Genomic DNA, 20,826 nt, shown 5'->3' with positions numbered 1-20,826 from the left:
TGTGTGTGTGAAAGAGATGCAGGGGGTGCTTTTGTTCAAACGGTGGAGATTCAAAGCAGCACAGGGTTTCAGAAGCAGCCGGCACCGGGAGGCGGGCGGGTTTTGAACTGTGGTTCTGCAAAGCGCTCTGGCTGGAAGATGGAGGACGAGGGAGGGGACTCCTCAAGTCCATTCAGAGAGAGAGAGAGAGACCAAGAGAGAGACACTATATTAATATAGAGAAGGACAGACGGATGTATTCAGAGCGAGAAAGACAGAGAGAGAGAGACACTATATTAATATAGAGAAGGACAGACGGATGTATTCAGAGCGAGAAAGACAGAGAGAGAGAGACACTATATTAATATAGAGAAGGACAGACGGACGTATTCAGAGCGAGAGGGACAGAGAGAGAGAGAGACACTATATTAATATAGAGAAGGACAGAGGGACGTATTCAGAGAGAGAGGGACAGAGAGAGAGAGACACTATATTAATATAGAGAAGGACAGAGGGACGTATTCAGAGAGAGAGAGACACTATATTAATATAGAGAAGGACAGAGGGACGTATTCAGAGAGAGAGGGACAGAGAGAGAGAGACACTATATTAATATAGAGAAGGACAGAGAGAGAAGGACACAGGACAGAGGACAGAGGCGGAGTTCACTAATGTACGTAAAGAGGGCAGCTAGGACAGATGAACCGAGATGGGGCAGAGGTGCAGAAATCCGCTGCCGTAAACAGAGGAGAGAGGGAGGTCAAAGGACGTATAGAGGGAGGAGGAACTGAAGGGAGAGGAAGAGAGAACAGGGACACAGAAGGAGAGCGGTGGCCTGGGGGCCGGGCTGCAACCCCGCGTCCCTTTGTCTCTTGTTGTTTCCACGGAGGGAGGAACAGACAAACATGGAGAGAGGAAGAAGGAAAAACACTTTCCCCCCACACCTGTGGGACCACCTGAGCCGCCGATGGCCCACAGTCATTTACCGGCCAGGCTCAACCTGGAGTGATGACTAGAATTACCATGGCGATGGCCCGCCACATGCACACACACACACACACACACACACACACACACACACATACAATAAACACACTAAATCACCCGCTTCTCCCTGACCGCAGAGCCCATAGAGAGCATATTAATTATAGATGTACATTACATTACTTTTATTAGTTATCTACGCTACGCTCGTTGAGCTTGAAAAAAACCAAGTAAAAACCAAGATGAATTAAAAAGGGAAGTGACTTTACTTCCTTAAAGAAGTTAAAGCCTTGTTTACAGTCCCTTGTTACAGAGTCACTCTTTCTCCTTTCTTTTCACTCTTTGTTTTGTTTCTTTATTCCTCCATAGAGTCAGTGTGGTGCTTCTTCTCATTGAATTCTTTCCATCCATTGTCTCCCTTTCTCTCTGGCTCCATTTCTGCATTCCAACACACATACACACCCACACAATACACCGGCCAACCACACCCACACACGCCTGGCGAGGAGTGACAGTGCCATCCCCTAGCCTGGGGATGTATAATGCATCAGAAGAGGTCGGCAGGAGGAGGTAGGGGGTTTCTAACATAGCGTGTTGACCTCAGGATCTTCTGTGTATTGGTGAAGGTGGGTTGAGGTAACTGTGCAGCTGAGTTGTCATAAACCATGGAATAACCACCTCCAACATATAGGCAGTGGAGAAACTGTGCTTTGCTACTAAAAAAAAACATACTTGGTACAAAGGTTTCCTGTTTTACCACCCGATGCAAGGTCCACAAGCCATTGCACAACGCATGTCCGATTCCAGCCTTTTGCCACATCACATGAGGGAGTATCCAGCCTGCCGATTAGTCCACACAGAGTTACATAATTCAAGCTGATTTACTAAAAGAACAAAGAGTTACGCAATCTAGGGCTAGGAAGAGACGTATTTACACGTCTTTATTGAACATGGGGTCTTTGCATGACTAAATCTGTAGATCACATTTTGGTCAGCACTTTGAGGGCAGGCATAAAGAGAATGTTATCATCACATATTGATGGAGTCACGATGGTGTGTTACGCAGGTAAAGCGGGTCCATCAGCTGCACACATTTACATGACACGTGTTTCCATCACACATTGTGAGGAACCTTCTGTGAGGGTCGCTAGGAGAGCAGCAGGTGGATATATAGGCCTACTGTAGGGCTGAGTACCTCCAAATCCAACGCTCAATATGAAATGTATTCCTATGTGTGCACATACGTGGGCCCACACGTAAAACCGCCGTTCCCCAGTAGGCCTACACATTCGAAGGGGATCATTATTACACCAGCAGCCTCTGTTTGCACTACACGCAGGCCCGGGGATATCTGTCTCACTCAAACAGATCATTCCATTTTTTGTTTGCCGCTGATCTGCGCCGGCTCCCTAAACCCACTGAGACCACATACTTCCCGGCCACGCGTTCTGTGGAAAAGCAGGCAGACCCCACCGCCGCCCACCCCTCCCATCCACTCAGATCCAAAGGTCAAAAGTCATCAAAACGTCATAGGCTTTTCCCGAGGCAAGTTGTCACACACAAACACACACACACACACACACACAATCGTTACATTTTCGCTGTCAACGAGAACTGACACTTGAACATCAACAGGTAACTAGAAAATGCATTTCTTGCAGAAAATGCGCGAGTGCTGCAATGCAAAGTGAGGTTGGATATGTTTTAGTAAGTGTCAAAGAGTTCAAAAGTCTAAATGGAGTAAACAATGTAAACATGCACACCATTTAAAAAAAATTAAATGGTTGCAAACAAATAAATTGAAGAGTTAAACAAATAGCTTAAGTAAGAAAGTTTGAAAACCTTTGAGATTAAATATAGTAGCTGAGCTGAGCTGATAAAGTTTGAAATGGTTGTATCAGGTCAGTGTCACACTTACCCCCTATGTTTTATTCGATACATTTCGACAGTGTTACCCCTTATGGGTTTTTCATGACGACAAATAAAAAACGACAGTGTTACCCTTTACGTTTCATTTGATAAAAACGACAGTGTTACCCCTTATGTTTTTTTCCCATGATGACTGATGAAAAACAACAACCCCTTATATTTTATTTGACAGGGACAGATTTTTATTTTTTTTCAAATATGTTTTTTTTCATGAAGACCAAAAAATAAGACAGTGTTACCCCTTATATTTTACTTGACAAAGACAACAGCGTTACCCCTTATGTTTTTTTTCATGACAACCAATAAAAAACTTCAGTATCACCCCTCTTGTTTCATTTGATAAAAACGACAGTGTTACCCCCTATGTTTTAATGGATAAATATCGACAGTGTTACCCCTTATGTTTTTTTCATGACGACCGACAAAAAACGTCAGTGTTACCCCTTATGTTTCATTTGATAAAAACGACAGTGTTACCCCTTGTGTTTTTTTTCATGACGACCGATAAAAAAAGACAGTGTTACCCCTTATGTTTCATTTGATCAAAACAACAGTGTTACCCCTCATCTTTCATTTGATAAGAACAACAGTGTTACCCCTTATTTTTTTTTTCATGACGACCAATAAAAACGACAGTGTTACCCCCTATGTTTTTTTTCATGACGACCAATAAAAAAACTTCAGAGTTACCCCTTATGTTTTTTTTCATGACAACCAATAAAAAACAACAGTGTTACCCCTTTTGGTTTTTTTCATGATGACCAATAGAAAACAACAGTGTTACCCCTTATGGTTTTTCATGACGACCAAAGATAAACGACAGTGTCACCCCTCATGTTTCATTTGATAAAAACGACAGTGTTACCCCTATGTTTTAATTGATAAATATCGACAGTGTTACCCCTTATGTTTTTTTCATGACGACCGATAAAAAACGACAGTGTTACCCCTTATGTTTCATTTGATCAAAACGACAGTGTTACCCCTCATCTTTCATTTGATAAAAACAACAGTGTTACCCCTTATGTTTTTTTTCATGACGACCAATAAAAAACAAAAGTGTTACCCCTTATGTTTTTTTTCATGACGACCAATAAAAAACAACAGTGTTACGTGTTTTTTTTTCATGACGATCAAAGAAAAACAACAGTGTTAACCCCTATGGTTTAATTGATAAATATCAACAGTGTTACCCCTTATGTTTTTTTCATGACGACCGATAAAAAACGACAGTGTTACGCCTTATGTTTCATTTGATCAAAACAACAGTGTTACCCCTCATCGTTCATTTGATAAAAACAACAGTGTTACCCCTTATGTTTTTTTTAATGACGACCAATAAAAACGACAGTGTTACCCCTTATGTTTTTTTTCATGACGACCAATAAAAAAACTTCAGTGTTACCCCTTATGTTTTTTTTCATGACAACCAATAAAAAACAACAGTGTTACCCCTTATGTTTCATTTGATAAAAACGACAGTGTTACCCCTTGTGTTTTTTTTCATGACGACCAATAAAAAAAATACAGTGTTACCCCTTATGTTTTTTTCATGACGACCAATAAAAAACAACAGTGTTACCCCTTATGGTTTTCCTCATGACGACCAAAGAAAAACGACAGTGTCACCCCTCATGTTTCATTTGATAAAAACGACAGTGTTACCCCCTATGTTTTAATTGATAAATATCGACAGTGTTACCCCTTATGTTTTTTTCATGACGACCGATAAAAAACGACAGTGTTACCCCTTATGTTTCATTTGATCAAAACGACAGTGTTACCCCTCATCTTTCATTTGATAAAAACAACAGTGTTACCCCTTATGTTTTTTTTCATGACGACCAATAAAAAACAAAAGTGTTACCCCTTATGTTTTTTTTGATGACGACCAATAAAAAACAACTGTGTTACCCCTTATGTTTTTTTCATGACGACCAATAAAAAACAACTGTGTTACCCCTTATGTTTTTTTTCATGACGACCAATAAAAAACAACAGTGTTACCCCTTATGTTTTTTTTCCTGATGACCCATAAAAAACTACAGTGTTACCCCTTATGTTTTTTTTCATGACGACCAATAAAAAACGACAGTGGTACCCCTTATGTTTTTTTTCATGACGATCAAAAAAACAACAACAGTGTTACCCCTTATGTTTTTTTCATGACGACCGATAAAAAACGACAGTGTTACCCCTTATGTTTTTTTTCATGACGACCAATAAAAAACATCAGTGGTACCCCTTATGTTTTTTTTCATGACAACCAATAAAAAACAACAGTGTTACCCCTTATGGTTTTTTTCATGATTACCAATAGAAAACAACAGTGTTACCCCTTATGTTTTTTTCATGACGACCAATAAAAAACAACAGTGTTACCCCTTATGTTTTCTTTCATGAGGACCAATAAAAAACATCACTGTTACGTGTTTTTTTTTCATGACGACCAACAAATAAGAACAGTGTTAACCCCTATGGTTTATTTGATAAATATCGACAGTGTTACCCCTTATGTTTTTTCCGTGTTGACCAATAAACAACGAAAGTGGTACCCCTGTCAACGTTTTTGCTGGGATTCGAACCTGAGCTGTTTAGAGTGTTAACCTCCGAACTTATCAATGCACCAACAAGACACCTAAAAAAGTCATCACAATGGTTATTCTTGACTTTATAATTTGCATGAAATAGAAATAAGAGTCTACCAACAGAGGACATCAACCGGACTTGTACCCCGGTCTCCAGGGGGTTAGTTCACAGCTCTCCCCACTACCCATTTGTAATTTAATTATGTCTGAGGTTATATATGACATATAGACATGATAGCATTACGTTTAAAATTAAAGATATTGTGTTTTCCACGAAAAATTTAGCCACGGTCTCCAGTGGGTTAGGCAGAGTGCACTCCACTGCACCACTGAGGTGATGACAATACACAATAATCAATCATCAATAAAGAGGATATACATGACATTAAAATCTATGTGTGTATTTCTATTATTTCCCTTATGTTTTTTTCATGACGACCAATAAAAAACGACAGTATTACCCCATATGTTTTTTTTCCTGATGACCTATAAAAAACAACAGTGTTACCCCTTATGTTTTTTTTCATGACGACCAATGAAAAACAACAGTGTTACCCCTGTTGTAACACTGTTAACCATAAGGTCGTCATGAAGAAAACCTTATGGTTTTCTTCATGACGACCAAAGAAAAACGACAGTGTCACCCCTCATGTTTCATTTGATAAAAACGACATTGTTACCCCCAATGTTTTAATTGATAAATATCGACAGTGTTACCCCTTATGTTTTTTTCATGACGAACGATAAAAAACGACACTGGTACCCCTTATGTTTTTTTTCATGACGATCAAAAAAACAACAACAGTGTTACCCCTTATGTTTTTTTCATGACGACTGATAAAAAACGACAGTGTTACCCCTTATGTTTTTTTTCATGACGACCAATAAAAAACATCAGTGGTACCCCTTATGTTTTTTTTCATGACAACCAATAAAAAACAACAGTGTTACCCCTTATGGTTTTTTTCATGATGACCAATAGAAAACAACAGTGTTACCCCTTATGGTTTTTTCATGACGACCAAAGAAAAACGACAGTGTCACCCCTCATGTTTCATTTGATAAAAACGACAGTGTTACCCCCTATGTTTTAATTGATAAAAATCAACAGTGTAACCCCTTATGTTTTTTTAATGACGACCGATAAAAAACGACAGTGTTACCCCTTATGTTTCATTTGATCAAAACTACAGTGTTACCCCTCATCTTTCATTTGATAAAAACAACAGTGTTACCCCTTATGTTTTTTGATGACAATACACAATAATCAATCATCAATAAAGAGGATATACATGACATTAAAATGTATGTGTGTATTTCTATTATTTCCCTTGTTTTTTTCATGTCGACCGATAAAAAACGACAGTGTTACCCCTTATGTTTTTTTTCATGACGACCAATAAAAAACGACCGTGGTACCCCTTATGTTTTTTTTCATGACGATCAAAAAAACAACAACAGTGTTACCCCTTATGTTTTTTTCATGACGACCGATAAAAAACGACAGTGTTACCCCTTATGTTTTTTTTCATGACGACCAATAAAAAACATCAGTGGTACCCCTTATGTTTTTTTTCATGACGACCAATAAAAAAACTTCAGTGTTACCCCTTATGTTTTTTTTCATGATGACCAATAGAAAACAACAGTGTTACCCCATATGGTTTTTTCATGACGACCAAAGAAAAACGACAGTGTCACCCCTTATGTTTTTTTTCATGACGACCAATAAAAGAACTTCAGTGTTACCCCTTATGTTTTTTTTCATGACAACCAATAAAAAACAACAGTGTTACCCCTTATGGTTTTTTTCATGACAACCAATAAAAAACAACAGTGTTACCCCTTATGTTTTTTTTCATGACGACCAATAAAAAAACTTCAGTGTTACCCCTTATGTTTTTTTTCATGACGACCAATAAAAAAACTTCAGTGTTACCCCTTATGTTTTTTTTCATGACAACCAATACAAAACAACAGTGTTACCCCTTATGGTTTTTTTCATGATGACCAATAGAAAACAACAGTGTTACCCCTTATGTTTTTTTCATGACGACCGATAAAAAACGACAGTGTTACCCCTTATGTTTCATTTGATCAAAACGACAGTGTTACCCCTCATCTTTCATTTGATAAAAACAACAGTGTTACCCCTTATGTTTTTTTTGATGACGACCAATAAAAAACAACCGTGTTACCCCTTATGTTTTCTTTCATGAGGACCAATAAAAAACAACAGTGTTACCCCTTATGTTTTTTTTCATGACGACCAATAAAAAACAACAGTGTTACCCCTTATGTTTTTTTCATGACGACCAATAAAAAACAACAGTGGTACCCCTTATGTTTTTTTTCATGACAATCAAAGAAAAATGACAGTGTCACCCCTCATGGTTTTTTTCATGACGACCAACAAAAAACAACAGTGTTACCCCCTATGGTTTATTTGATAAATATCGACAGTGTTACCCCTTATGTTTTTTCCGTGTTGACCAATAAACAACGAAAGTGGTACCCCTGTCAACGTTTTTGCTGGGATTCGAACCTGAGCTGTTTAGAGTGTTAACCACCGAACTTATCAATGGACCATCAAGACACCAAATAAACTCATCACAATGGTTATTCTTGACTTTATAATTTGCATGAAATAGAAATAAGAGTCTACCAACAGAGGACATCAACCGGACTTGAACCCCTGTCTCCAGGGGGTTAGTTCACAGCTCTCTCCACTACCCACTGAGATTTGTAAAATAATTAGGTCTGAGGTTATATATGACATATAGACATGATAGCATTACGTTTAAAATTAAAGATATTGTGTTTTCCACGAAAATTTTAGCCACGGTCTCCAGTGGGTTAGGCAGAGTGCACTCCACTGCACCACTGAGCTGATGACAATACACAATAATCAATCATCAATAAAGAGAATATACATGACATTAAAATGTATGTGTGTGTTTCTATTATTTCCCTTATGTTTTTTTCATGACGACCAATAAAAAACGACAGTGTTACCCCTTATGTTTTTTTTCCTGATGACCTATAAAAAACAACAGTGTTACCCCTGTTGTAACACTGTTAACCATAAGGTCGTCATGAAGAAAACCTTATGGTTTTCTTCATGACGACCAAAGAAAAACGACAGTGTCACCCCTCATGTTTCATTTGATAAAAACGACAGTGTTACCCCCTATGTTTTAATTGATAAATATCGACAGTGTTGCCCCTTATGTTTTTTTCATGACGACCGATAAAAAACGACAGTGTTACCCCTTATGTTTTTTTTCATGACGACCAATAAAAAACGACAGTGGTACCCCTTATGTTTTTTTTCATGACGATCAAAAAAACAACAACAGTGTTACCCCTTATGTTTTTTTCATGACAACCGATAAAAAACGACAGTGTTACCCCTTATGTTTTTTTTCATGACGACCAATAAAAAACATCAGTGGTACCCCTTATGTTTTTTTTCATGACAACCAATAAAAAACAACAGTGTTACCCCTTATGGTTTTTTTCATGATGACCAATAGAAAATAACAGTGTTACCCCTCATGTTTCATTTGATAAAAACGAGTGTTACCCCCTATGTTTTAATTAATAAATATCGACAGTGTTACCCCTTATGTTTTTTTCATGACGACCGATAAAAAACGACAGTGTTACCCCTCATCTTTCATTTGATAAAAACAACAGTGTTACCCCTTATGGTTTTTTTCATGACGACCAATAAAAAACGAGTGTTGCCCCTTATGTTTTTTTTCATGGCGACCAATCAAAAACGACATTGTTACCCCTTGTGTTTTTTTTCATGACGACCAAAGAAAAACAACAGTGTTACCCCCTATGTTTTATTTGATAAATATTGACAGTGCTACCCCTTATGGTTTTTTTCATGACGACCAATAAAAAACAACAGTGAGAGTGTGAGTGTGTGTACCACGCCATGTTGGGCTCATCGATGGCCAGATTCACCTTTTTTTTGGGAGCGATCTGATTGGCTTAAAGGATATATTTTTCAGCGGAAACTGATTGGCTTAATATAGTTTTTTAGAGCAATCTAATGTCTAACAAAAAAATAATGCGTGTGTACATGTGATGCAACCGGGCCTTGGGACTTAACAGCTGTTACACACTCTTCTGCCCTAACTAAACTAACCCAAAAATGCAGTGGATAGCATTCTATTTTTAAGTGGTAGAGAATGAGCGGACAGCTTCGCCATCCTCCAGAAAGTAAAAATAATTTTAAAAAGTTCAATCTTTTTTTAAAGTTTACATTTTTTTTCCAATGTTTAATAGTAGCGCGCGATTCCAAGCTAGTACGAACATTTTAAAAGTGGAATGGAGTTGAGTTCTGCAAGTGTTTCAAGAGCAGGTGAACGCTTATAAGCAAGGGCACACAGCAACAGCACGCAAAGAGAACAGTTCCATGGTGGCCCTTTGAAACGTGCTTCACTTTAACTATAGCCATTTCCCCATGATTTAGGTAAAAATGTGATGTAGGCCTACATATTTTTAGGGGGTTGCATTGTACCGATGTGAAAGTGTCCATTTGTAGGGGGTGTTATTACTAAACTAAAAAGACGAGACCAGAAATTGGGCTAAATCTAATAAAAAGTAGAGCACAGTTTTGAGAAACATTTACAAATGCCACCCCATACACCTCATGGTGTCCCGGAGGGGGTCAGAGGACTGCAGTGAACCGGAGACCAGGACGGGGGAAAAACATATTACAATCATCCACAGATTCCTGGACACAGCGGCCATCGGCACGTCTCTGGGGGAACACCGCCACCTTGCCTGGTCCGCAGGACGTGTGTTCACACTGGGCCAAGGTTGTGCTGGACCGTGTGGCCATGTGTGTGTGTGCGCACACACAAACACATTTTTATTGGCCCACCGATTTGCTGAGTGCACGTGTGAGACCGCACGCGGTTCGGGGCGCTGGCCCGGAACACCGGGGTTCCCGCTTCATTAGGTGTACGCGTCCGCTGACATTTTCAAGTTTGTCCCAAAGTCTTTTAATTGACGTGAAATATTGGACACGGCCAACGGATACCGCCGTCACCACCACGAAGCAAAGGGCTTTTGGACGAATCTTGACTTTGTTTTTACTCTTGAATGTCATAATGGTAGAATCTGCAACGTCGACGGGAAAGACCACAAGAGGTGGTCGGCCGTGGACCAACCAATCAGGATGGTCTCTGTGTACGCATTGTTATGCATGGCGCGCCTCGCAGTATGCATGAGCATGCAAGACACAGAGCTCTTGTGCGTAATGAACTAATTAGACCCCGTTAATGAGTCGCGCTCTTTACACCCATAAAGCTGTACAGCGGGAAAAACAGCAATATGGAAGACGTTGACAGTCATCGGTGTTTGTGGTTCATCCCCTTTATTATTTATCATAAATTAGGAATTTGTAAATTACAAAATGTCACATGAAAGAAAGAAAAAACAGATGAATATTTATCTTGTGAGAAATCTTCAGTAGCATATGCTGGCATCAATTCAAATTTGAGTGCATAACCCAGATAAACTCTCCAACTCTCCTAAAATCAGCAAGAACCATATCTGTAAAAAAAAAGAAAAAAAAAGTGACCATGTGTGTGGAAAGGTAATGTCAAAGGGGAAGCATGAGGGGGGAAACCAGCATAGTTGGTACATATGAGATATTATTATACAGTCTTGTATGATTGGCTCAATGACGGTGTGTCGTATACCCCGACTCCAGCACTAGCTCTGCCACCACAGTTCAGATCAGAAGCACCTTGCATCCTATAAACGAACACATATGGGCATAGTGTATGGGCGGAACATTAAGTAAGGAATGTAAAGTAAGTAAACGCTCTGTAACAAAGTCAAATTAGATCAATGTAAACAATTGTAAACAATAACACATTTAAAACTCGACATGCAAGACCTTCTCAGTCAAGAGTAGGGAAATGAATTAAACCTTGTGTTTTTGGTCAAAATACATTTTAAGGGAATTTCACTATTATAAATAGAACCCTGGCAAATAAAATGCTTTCAAACTTCATTAAGATAAATTAAATCAATCATTCAGAAGGTCATACATTCAACATGAAATGCTTTTACATCAAAAGTAACCGTTGATTAAATTTGGTACTGAAACATTTTTACTTTAACAAGAGTACATACTTAAATGCACTTCGGAAAACATTTTAAAACAGGAGCATGGTTTACAGGTCTCCACTTCATTGGTGAATGCTTGTTTTAATTAAAAAATATTAATAGTGGAACAATGCAGTAGTTCTATCTGTCCTAGACCCTTTTGCTCAGATGAAGCAACTTATCATCCATTCACCTTATGTCATTTAGACCTGAACCGCTGCTGTAAATATTCATTGAAGTCTAAGGAACAATTTAAATGCAACCTTCAATCACACATTACTTGTAAATTGGGCAAATTGTGCAGCAATCCATCAAAAAAAAAAAAAAAAATCAAAAATCATTGCAAAACAGAATGTATGTTTCAAGTAAAGTACACCAACACACAACAATGCATCGTTCTTACTTATAAAAAGTAAAATAAAAATACTGCAAAAAACAAAAAAACTCTGGCCACAACTTCTACATAGACATGTAGAAGTTAACTAAAAAGAGACCTCATGTAACTAAATAGTAATATCATGAAACTCTTGGCTCCTCTTCCTCGAGTTATCAGCACTTCTCCTGACATGATCCCCCATGGCTCCATCTTCCCCCATGGCTCCATCTTCCTCCGTGGCCCCAGGCCCCGTCTCATCCCCCCCTGGCCCAGGGGCCTGGGGACCCTCCTCGGGCATGTGCTCCAAGGCCCGTTCCTGCTGCGGGACGTCGTCCCCTTGCAGCTCCTGGTCCTTGGCCTTCCCCTTCTTGTCTATCCGGTGGTAGTTGTACACGTTCATGACGAAGAGGAAGAGCCCGCCGGTCAAAATCACCGCTCCGCACATGATGAAGAGATACCTGTGGTCACCATAGTGGTCTACCAGAGCCCCTGAGGACAGAAGACATTTTGATTGTTAGCTAGCTAGTAACCCCTTCCACTAGCTTCAAGGTGTAACCAAACAATAGTATATAGTCCAGCTGGGGACAGCAGGAGCTGGGCAACACAGAGCTAGCTAGGTATGACGAGGTCCCTATTACACTGGATTACATACATCCAAGATACCATGCAGGGAATTTGTCATGAAGATGTTTGCAGGTGTATGCAACAAGAATGATGTAAATAGTATAAGTCATAACCTCCCTATGAAAGGTAGGGTGCTAAGGAGACATTTCCTTGCACAGAACATAGGTTCTGTGCCGTAATGTGTGGATAAGAACAAAAGCTTTCAACATGCTTTTCAAACCTCGGCTTTCAGAAAGAGCCTCAGTGAAAATGATAGCCATTACTACACCCGCTCCCCACCCCACCTCCACGACCATCAGTGAACCGGCATCTCTGGGAAGGCAATTTGGCCGGCTGAGACTAGAACGAATCAGGAGAGGGGCCAATTCTAATAACACTACATTTCTAGCCTAAGTCGGCAGAGAGGTGACAAATGTGGTTAAGATCAGATTTAAGTCTCCAGTCCTTAATAAAAATAGCAAAAGGGAACCCGCTTGCTCCCCGACAGGCAAGTAATTTCGTAATTTGTCTCTGCGCCTTTTTGTTGCTTGCAACCCCACCCTAAATTTCTATAGCACCATTCAAACACAAGGCCATTCATAGCGCTTTACAAAAGAAGAAATTACGTGGAAAAACCTTAAAAGGACATTCATAAAAGAACATAACAACAATAAAATAGCAAGAGGATAAATGTAGTGCAGACATACATTTGTAATTAAAACCTGCTGCAAACAGAGATTTTCTGATTTAAAGTAAAGTGTAAAGGCAGGTTCTGGGGGGTGAGAATGTTCTGGAAGTTTGTTCCAGATCTGTGATCAAAACTAAAAGCTTATCCCCCGTGCTTGGTTCAAACCCAGTCATCAGTGAGCAGATGGGTCCCTGATGACCCGAGAGCTAGTGGGCTCATGATACGCAGGCAGATCAGAGATGTGTTTGGGTCCAAAATATTCAGTACTTAAAAATACGATTGATATTTTGAATTGTATTCGGTGCCAAATGGGAAGTTCAGTTCAAGAGATTCAGATATAATGTTGTAATAATGGTGTCATATCTGTTCTCCATTTGTCTTTGACTTTGGCTACAGTCCTGAAACATGTATCTAACGGTGTGAAGGAACGTCGCACAATCAATTACATTTCTATGCATGTTAACATGTCCAGAACAGATGCTGCCTGGAAGTTTGAATTAATCTCCGTAATCTAGTTTTTCAAAGCTTAATTCTTCACATACTGGACCTTGTTTTGATGTGTGTGAGCTGTGTGGTGTGTGACACAAACAGAGTCAGTTTGCCCATGGATCAGTCTCCTCAAAACAGGCTGCTGTTACCTGATTGATGGCGTTCATCTAGTGAGCACGCTGATGACCATCACCCTCATTAAGACCACCCTTGATTGGCCAAACGGTAATTAAATCCATCTGGCACGAGTCAACTCATTATTTTTATGTATACTGTATATCGTAAAAAAAAATTGCAGCCTAATTACGGTCCAGGTAAAAGGAATTCAATAGCTGGAGTCACAACTGAGAACATCATTAAACACCCAAAGCAAAAGGCTAATTACAAACAATTAACTTGCTTTCCACTAATTGGGGTGACCCTTGCATTTGCAGTGGGAGAGAGGAGTAGGGGGTGGGGGGGGGGGGGCGGGGCGGGAGGGAAAGACGTGAAGAGACAGGGATGGCAGTCTGGTGAGAGACCGACGTGAAGATTGTGCCCTCTGGAGGCGAATCTCGGTTGGCCTTTTATTTACCCCATTAAATGAGCAGCAGACAGAGCTTTAGGCCGTATAAGTTTTCACCTCATTAAATCACATGGAGAAAGGCTGAAGTAGAGGACATGGATAAATCTGCCAAGACGTGGGTGCATACGGTGGAATGCGTTTCATACACCAACTTCCTCAGTCCATTTGTCAGGAACACAGTGAAATGAGTCCTACCAAGTGAACTTTAGAGTTGACATTTGTGTTAGCTGATACGATGTCAAGGTGTATGGTATTGTTTTTGTTTTCAGAGTGAAGTCCGCCCTTACTCAAGAGCAATGTTATCACATGGTAGTCAAGATGTTGGGACTTTTCCCAACAGAGTATAGCAACTGCTCATTACACAGAACAAGTAAAAAATATCTGTTTCCATGCCTTCAGTTGTTGATAGTTTATTGTCATTCTAAATTATGTTAAAGGTTATCTTCCATCATTTTTGTGGCGATCTAATGGTCAAGTGTGCACACACTGATAGCCCAAGCCATGTTTATGAAAAATGAAGTGGTAAAAAGCCATGCCCAATTACTACTTTTTCTGCAGCCCAGGTTGCTCGCAGATGATAATACAAGTCTACAGGGAATATCTCACAGTAATGACACCCTGGATCGACAGCAGTCGAGCTCCCTACTAGGGCTGCGAGCACGTTGTGACAGACAGCCAAGCAGACAGAGAATGAAAGAATGACAATCCGATCATACACCACAGCCTGATCCACCCCGGTGTCTTTCTACATTTATCAGTGATTGTATGCTTGTTTCTGAATTTTATTACACATTTTTCACACTAATGATAGAACTGAAACTCCCGCTGTTGTAAACATATTATTTTAAATGTGTAAAATCTAGATAGCAAGGAATGCCTGCCTCTTGACTTGTGGTGTAGTGTAGTGTTCACTGCATGTCTCACCTGCGGTCGGCGGTCCGAGAAGCATGGGACAGCATTCTATGATGGTGACCAGCCCAATCGCCTTGGGGAAGCGCAGGGGTCCCATGATATCCATCAAGCACTCAAATATCAGAGCAAACACCATGCCGAAGCCGATGCCGAAGAAGGCCGCGTAGACCACCAGGCTGGGGTAACTAGTGGCCAGAGGGCACAGGAGATGGCACGTCCCGTTGAAGACCATGGCGAAGCTCAGGAAGTACTGGATGCGGGGCCTGATCCACTTGGTGTTGGCCAACAGCCCCGTGCCGGGCCGGGTGAACATGTCCACGAAGCCCATGATGGAGAGCAGCGTGGCGGCCGAGAACTCGTCCACGCCCTGGCTGACGGCGTAGGAGGACAGGAAGACAATGGGCGCGTACGCCCCGAAGAAGAACATGGAGTTCCCGATGAGGTAGATGACGAAGCCTGGGTCTCTGAAGAGGGATAAGTCCACGATCTTAACACGGCTCCAACAGTTTGATTTCAGCTTGGTTCCTTGGGTCCCTGCCTCTGGGCCTTTCGGAGAGCCGTTCTCCACGGGTGGGACGGGGGCCGAGGGGAGGGGCCTCATCAGGGCCCCGGCCACGCAGCAGTGGAGCATCAGAGCGCCCAGGATGAGGAAGCTGCCCCTCCAACCAAAGTTGGAAAGGAAGTACTGGTTAAGAGGGGCTAGGAAACACAGGAACACAGGACTCCCCGTCATGGCCAGACCGTTGGCTAAAGGCCGTCTCACCAGGAAGTACTTGCTGATGATGGTCAGAGAGGCGTTTAGGTTGAGGGAGAGTCCGAGACCTGTATGAAAACAGTTTTAAAAGAGAGAAAAGTCCTGATTGTGAGCTAAAACTTTCATGGACTTGAGAATTGTAAAGCAGTTATCCAATACATTTTAGACAACTGTTTCTTTACTCAACACATGCCTCCCATCCCAGAAAGTGGATATCTCAATCGTAAAATAAGTACACACAATTTCCACTGAAATATATCAACAAAAGATAGAACTAGCATGAATCGGAAATATCGTAAACTTTCCGTTTTTAAATCTAGCAGAGCAGACTTTTAGACAGCTATTTGGATGTTAAGGATCATCTTTGTGAGACATTAAAATGATATTTTGCTAGGATAAAACGGGTCATTTGTCTGAGCTCTACTGCATACAATTAAATTGATGAAAAGTATGTGCTTGTCATTTTCTGGGAAAATATTCAAATAATTGAAATGGTAGAGAAAGTGAACTTATTGATCGAATTAATATTTTGAGGGAGCTTCATTAAAAGTAATACCTAAAAGAAAATCACCATGAAAGGAGAAGGTTACACTTAACATTAGAAGCAAATTTTCAATCACATTCGACAATGTTAGTCTGAACTAAATTCAGGGCATAATGTTTAATTTACATAAAAATCAAAGAAACCAAACCCAACTTCCTCAACAAAATAATGATTTTTAGGCTAATGCTGTTGCTGCTCTGTGGTTTAACCCGCGAGGGCGATAACCCCGCAGGTTCAACCTCATGTATGGGATCGAACCTGCCTTTCCCTCTATTCTTCAACCCACTTTCAGCTCTCTTTTCACTGACTTGTCCACAAGGCACAAAAAGCTCAATCAAATGAAGAAAGTCATTTGACGCATCTTCAAGAGATGAACAAAAAGCCGTTGCTCAGGTCTGCACTAGGGCGGTTGCTCAGGCCTATTTGAGTGCCAGTTGTCCTACTGAACCCCTACAACATGGCCTTGGAAGGGTAATGAGCCTCACAGTGTGACAGGGACCCCCCTCCCCCCATTCCCCCAGGTTAAGGGCATGATGGGAGCTCAGAGGTAAAAGTACAGAGGGCCACGCTCTATGGGGGGATAAGGGACAGTTCACTCTTAATTAGCGGTTCTAAACGCTAGTCCCCTTGGTGCTCTGGCCGCGGCCCGTGAACCAGGACAGATGCCCTGGGCCGGGACTGACAGCATGGCAGCACAGTCGGGGGAGAAAACCCAAACTTGGCCTCCCCACAGCGCCTCCGAGGACATGGGATCTTCATCCCCCAGGAGGGCCAAGTCCAACCCGTGGGAAGGATGACAAGCCACATGAGGGGGGACAGGGGGCTGCACTAAACTAGGGACTTTGGTGAGACTGCTTCATTTTTAGTTTCATTGAAAAACATTGGTTTAGTTCTTGCTTTTTAAATACATGTGGTAGCAGTTGGTACTATACAGGATCATTAGTTATCGTTGTAAATGTTAGGGCTGGAGATATGTATTTTCAACAATCTGCACACATTGTGCTTTTGCGTCTGGTAGTGTGTATGAATGAATGATTTACCATTAGTAGTAACTAGTGCATAGTAAATATTCCTTACCAGGTTACTTAATACAGTATTTATTGTATGGTACTTGGATGTGAAATAAGAAAATTGCAGCATTCATAAAGTAAAGGATATTAATTTTTTCTTCTTTTGTTTAACAGTGCACAGAGTCCTATTTTACATGGTCACTCACTGCTATGCTTGAAAAAAAAAAAAAATTCACATTCGAAGCTTCCCAAGTTAGAGCATCTACAGCTACTAAATCCATTCATTCTAGTCGGCTATGAATGCAGACTCTGTTGCACACAGATGGAATCTCTTTAACAACCAATGTGCCAATTATTTACATACCAACATACATTAATTGAGAACATACCTCCAATTAGACCAATGCAAATGTAGAGGCTGATGATGGAATTTCCAAAAGAGGCAGCCACCATCGACAGCCCACACATTAATCCACCCGCTATGGTTACTGGGCGACTCCCGAAACGGTTCACCAGCATACCGCTCAAGGGTCCTGCCAACAGGACAGGAAACAGAAAATATATGCACACATGTACAAAGCATTTATACGAGCAGAGGGGAGAAACCAGCTCTCAAGCACATATTTCCAACTAAAGCACCAATCTAATCAGTTGACACAAGGCAAAAATGCTTATTTCCATGTTCAAGAGCAGCCGCAGCCACAGTTAAACAAACTCCATGTTTAATGCCTTACTCATTTGTAGGACCTAATGTAATAGGGCATATTTGTACATCATTAACTTGCAGGCAACCAAGACGACGGTAAGCCTTGTCTGCTCAAAATTAATAAGTGTAAATGCATGTGGTCATACATTTAAACAGAGGCATTGACCTCACACTGCCTCATAGATCAAACTGTGACTGTAGCACAATAGGCAAGCATCCCACAAACGGCCCACCCCTTCCACTTCTATTATAACTTTATCACTCTGGTGCCTTGAGTCAGAGGTTCTTTGGAATGGCTGTCATGTCCCTCCCATTGGGACCATGGCGGCAGACCCCAATGTGCTGAACCTTCCCACTGATGTATTCCCCCTGTCTCCTCCTCTGGGTGACATTGCTGAAGCTCTCCCAAGGACAATATGATGAAGCCATGTGTCTCAGACACTATGGAAGGGGGATATTTCACTAGCTGGGTCTTTCTCTGCGGTTCACCATGGGTGAGTCAGGCACCCCGTGTTCTCCTCTACCCCTTGCAGGCGGTCACAGATGAGTTCACCCTCAGAGCCTCTGCAAGATCTTGGCTTGGTAGTTAATTTGTATCATCTAATGAATTCCTTCAAGGTCCATGAAAAACACTTTTGAAAGGAAGAGCACCCAGTGAGAGAGGCAGCCTTGATTTTAAGTGGGTATTTTATGTTTTGTTTTGCTGTAACAGAATGCTTCTGACAATTGCTCACATGGTCTCAATCAACATGACATGCAACGTCAAAAAAATATTATATAAAATATAATTCATGATGCCATGCGTGTTTACTACTTTATAAACAATCACCAGTAAACTATGCAAATGTTGGCATAAATGTTTCATGACACTTAACATAAAATATAGGCTAACATAAAACACAAGACTGAAGGGCAGAAAGAACAACAAATAACAAAGCAGTGCAAAGAAGAAAATAACGTAATTTAACTTAACTAAAGACATGTGAGAATCACATGCAAGCCACATTTTCCTTCCATTTAACCCCTCGTTAACTTACTCAAATAATTGATTACGAGTGTCCCTTTTTTTTTTTACAACTTACCGCCAGCGTACATGGTAGCAAGCATGATGGAGGCGACCCATGCAATTTCGCTGTAGCTGACGTCAAAATCTTGTTGGATGTCTTTGAAGAATACAGTGAGGGCTTTGGAGAACGAGTAGGAGAAGCCAATTGAAATAAAGGACCCGGAAACCACCATCCACCCCCAGCCCCCATCCGGAGGGGTGTGGGCCAATTTAGCAGTTGGTGATTGGGGCATGTTCCTGTACTGGGTCAAAGAAACCAGAGATAATTACAGAGATTCATTTCACATTGAATGACAAAACGAATGAGAATGGATGTGTGCGATGTTCGCTTTGTCTTGTAATAATAATAACAAAATATAATACCAAATTTTTTGATAATACCAAAAAAATAGTCCATTCTGCCCTTCCTGGCCCAAGTCTCGGGTAGTATACTACGATAACATCTTATCAAATTGTTCATGAAATTACCGGATATTTGTGTTACGTGGAACTTATTACGTATAAAGTTTAGCATTAAAAGCATACATGCTTTTAATGCTAAACGTTATACGTAATAAGTTAGTAATAAGTTCCACGTTACAATCACCATTTCGTTGAACATGTTATACCTCATATATGAGGTATAACATGTTCAACGAAATGGTGATTGTATCACTGTCGTCCGTTAGTAGGCCTACTACTAATCGAAAGTAAATAAAACCATTGACTTCTTGCTAAAAACGGATGGAACAGCTGTGTATGCTACCGCAAACGTTCACTGGTAATTCCTCAATTCTAACTATCGCTTTAACATAAAGCCATCAGACAACAACTCAACCCCTTCCTTCCGGGACCCCCGAAACAAGTAGGGAATACCTGCAAAACCCCAGGGTTGAGTCACGAGGCAGCGGTTTTGGGGAAGTGTAGTAAAGTGGGTCACTTCCCCAAGACAAAGTTATTCTCTACACGTGGCCAATCTGATGCAGGCTGTTCAAAGTTAAACGTATTGTCCGGAACATATCACGTATGTATTAGACAAGAATACACATCATAATGTTTCAGAAAAAGCATCCTACCTTTCGGGTTAGAAAAAAAACCTCGTTGTTTTGTTGTGCACGAAAGTAATCCGCCGCTCAAGCTGGAATCTGGTCACGTGTTGTATTGACGATGTAAATTGTAGCGTGCGGCCGGGTCCGAGAGTCCTTAGGTTCATGTCTGTTGAACAAATGCTTGAGCACGGATCGCTCGTCTATGATGTTCGGGGTTAGAATGTTGGAAAAAGGTTGATGATATTGAAGAGTGAGGCTGACGATATGTTAAAGGGTCGACTTATATTCTTCCTAAACGAGGTATGAGAATAATGGCCTAGACATCTCCCATGAGTTTTGCTTTGGGGTGAACATCTGGTGTGGCACTGGCACTCGCCAAGCTTTTTCTCAAATGGTGCTTTTTAGAAGGTTATGGAGATTCAAAGTTACTGACGCACCGTTCGATCCGTTTTTTTTTTACATTACAT

The 20,826-nt window shown here is 40.8% G+C and overlaps 1 protein-coding gene across 4 annotated transcripts; it reads right to left on the bottom strand.

Annotated features, from left to right (window-relative positions):
- Positions 1-10,861: 10,861 nt before the first annotated feature.
- Positions 10,862-20,819, bottom strand: LOC132470238 (monocarboxylate transporter 2-like). Of its 4 annotated transcripts, none has more exons than XM_060068591.1 (5): positions 20,387-20,819; positions 19,348-19,573; positions 17,949-18,092; positions 15,264-16,073; positions 10,862-12,483 (listed from the first exon to the last, which is right to left on the bottom strand). In XM_060068591.1, exons 2-5 carry the CDS (start codon positions 19,562-19,564, stop codon positions 12,122-12,124), a joined length of 1,533 nt encoding a protein of 510 aa, XP_059924574.1. In that variant the 5' UTR covers positions 19,565-19,573; positions 20,387-20,819; the 3' UTR covers positions 10,862-12,121. The 4 variants fall into 4 exon arrangements, with proteins under 4 accessions (XP_059924574.1, XP_059924573.1, XP_059924576.1 ...); XM_060068590.1 differs by having other exon boundaries at positions 19,348-19,568; XM_060068593.1 differs by lacking the exon at positions 20,387-20,819 and adding an exon at positions 20,187-20,386 and having other exon boundaries at positions 19,348-19,568.
- Positions 20,820-20,826: the final 7 nt, after the last annotated feature.

The sequence above is a fragment of the Gadus macrocephalus genome, chromosome 13 (genome assembly GCF_031168955.1).
Source record: "Gadus macrocephalus chromosome 13, ASM3116895v1".
Classification (NCBI taxonomy): domain Eukaryota; kingdom Metazoa; phylum Chordata; class Actinopteri; order Gadiformes; family Gadidae; genus Gadus; species Gadus macrocephalus.
This window is presented reverse-complemented; position numbering and strand designations above follow the sequence as displayed.

Bases quoted from the DNA above. Each gene is read 5' to 3' on its own strand.
- LOC132470238 (XM_060068591.1), bottom strand. From the start codon at position 19,564: ATGCCCCAATCACCAACTGCTAAATTGGCCCACACCCCTCCGGATGGG. The intron at 16,074-17,948 runs GTATGTTCTCAA...GTTTTCATACAG, and splicing joins TTGCATTGGTCTAATTGGAG to GTCTCGGACTCTCCCTCAAC. The intron at 12,484-15,263 runs GTGAGACATGCA...TTCTGTCCTCAG, and splicing joins TCTCGGACCGCCGACCGCAG to GGGCTCTGGTAGACCACTAT.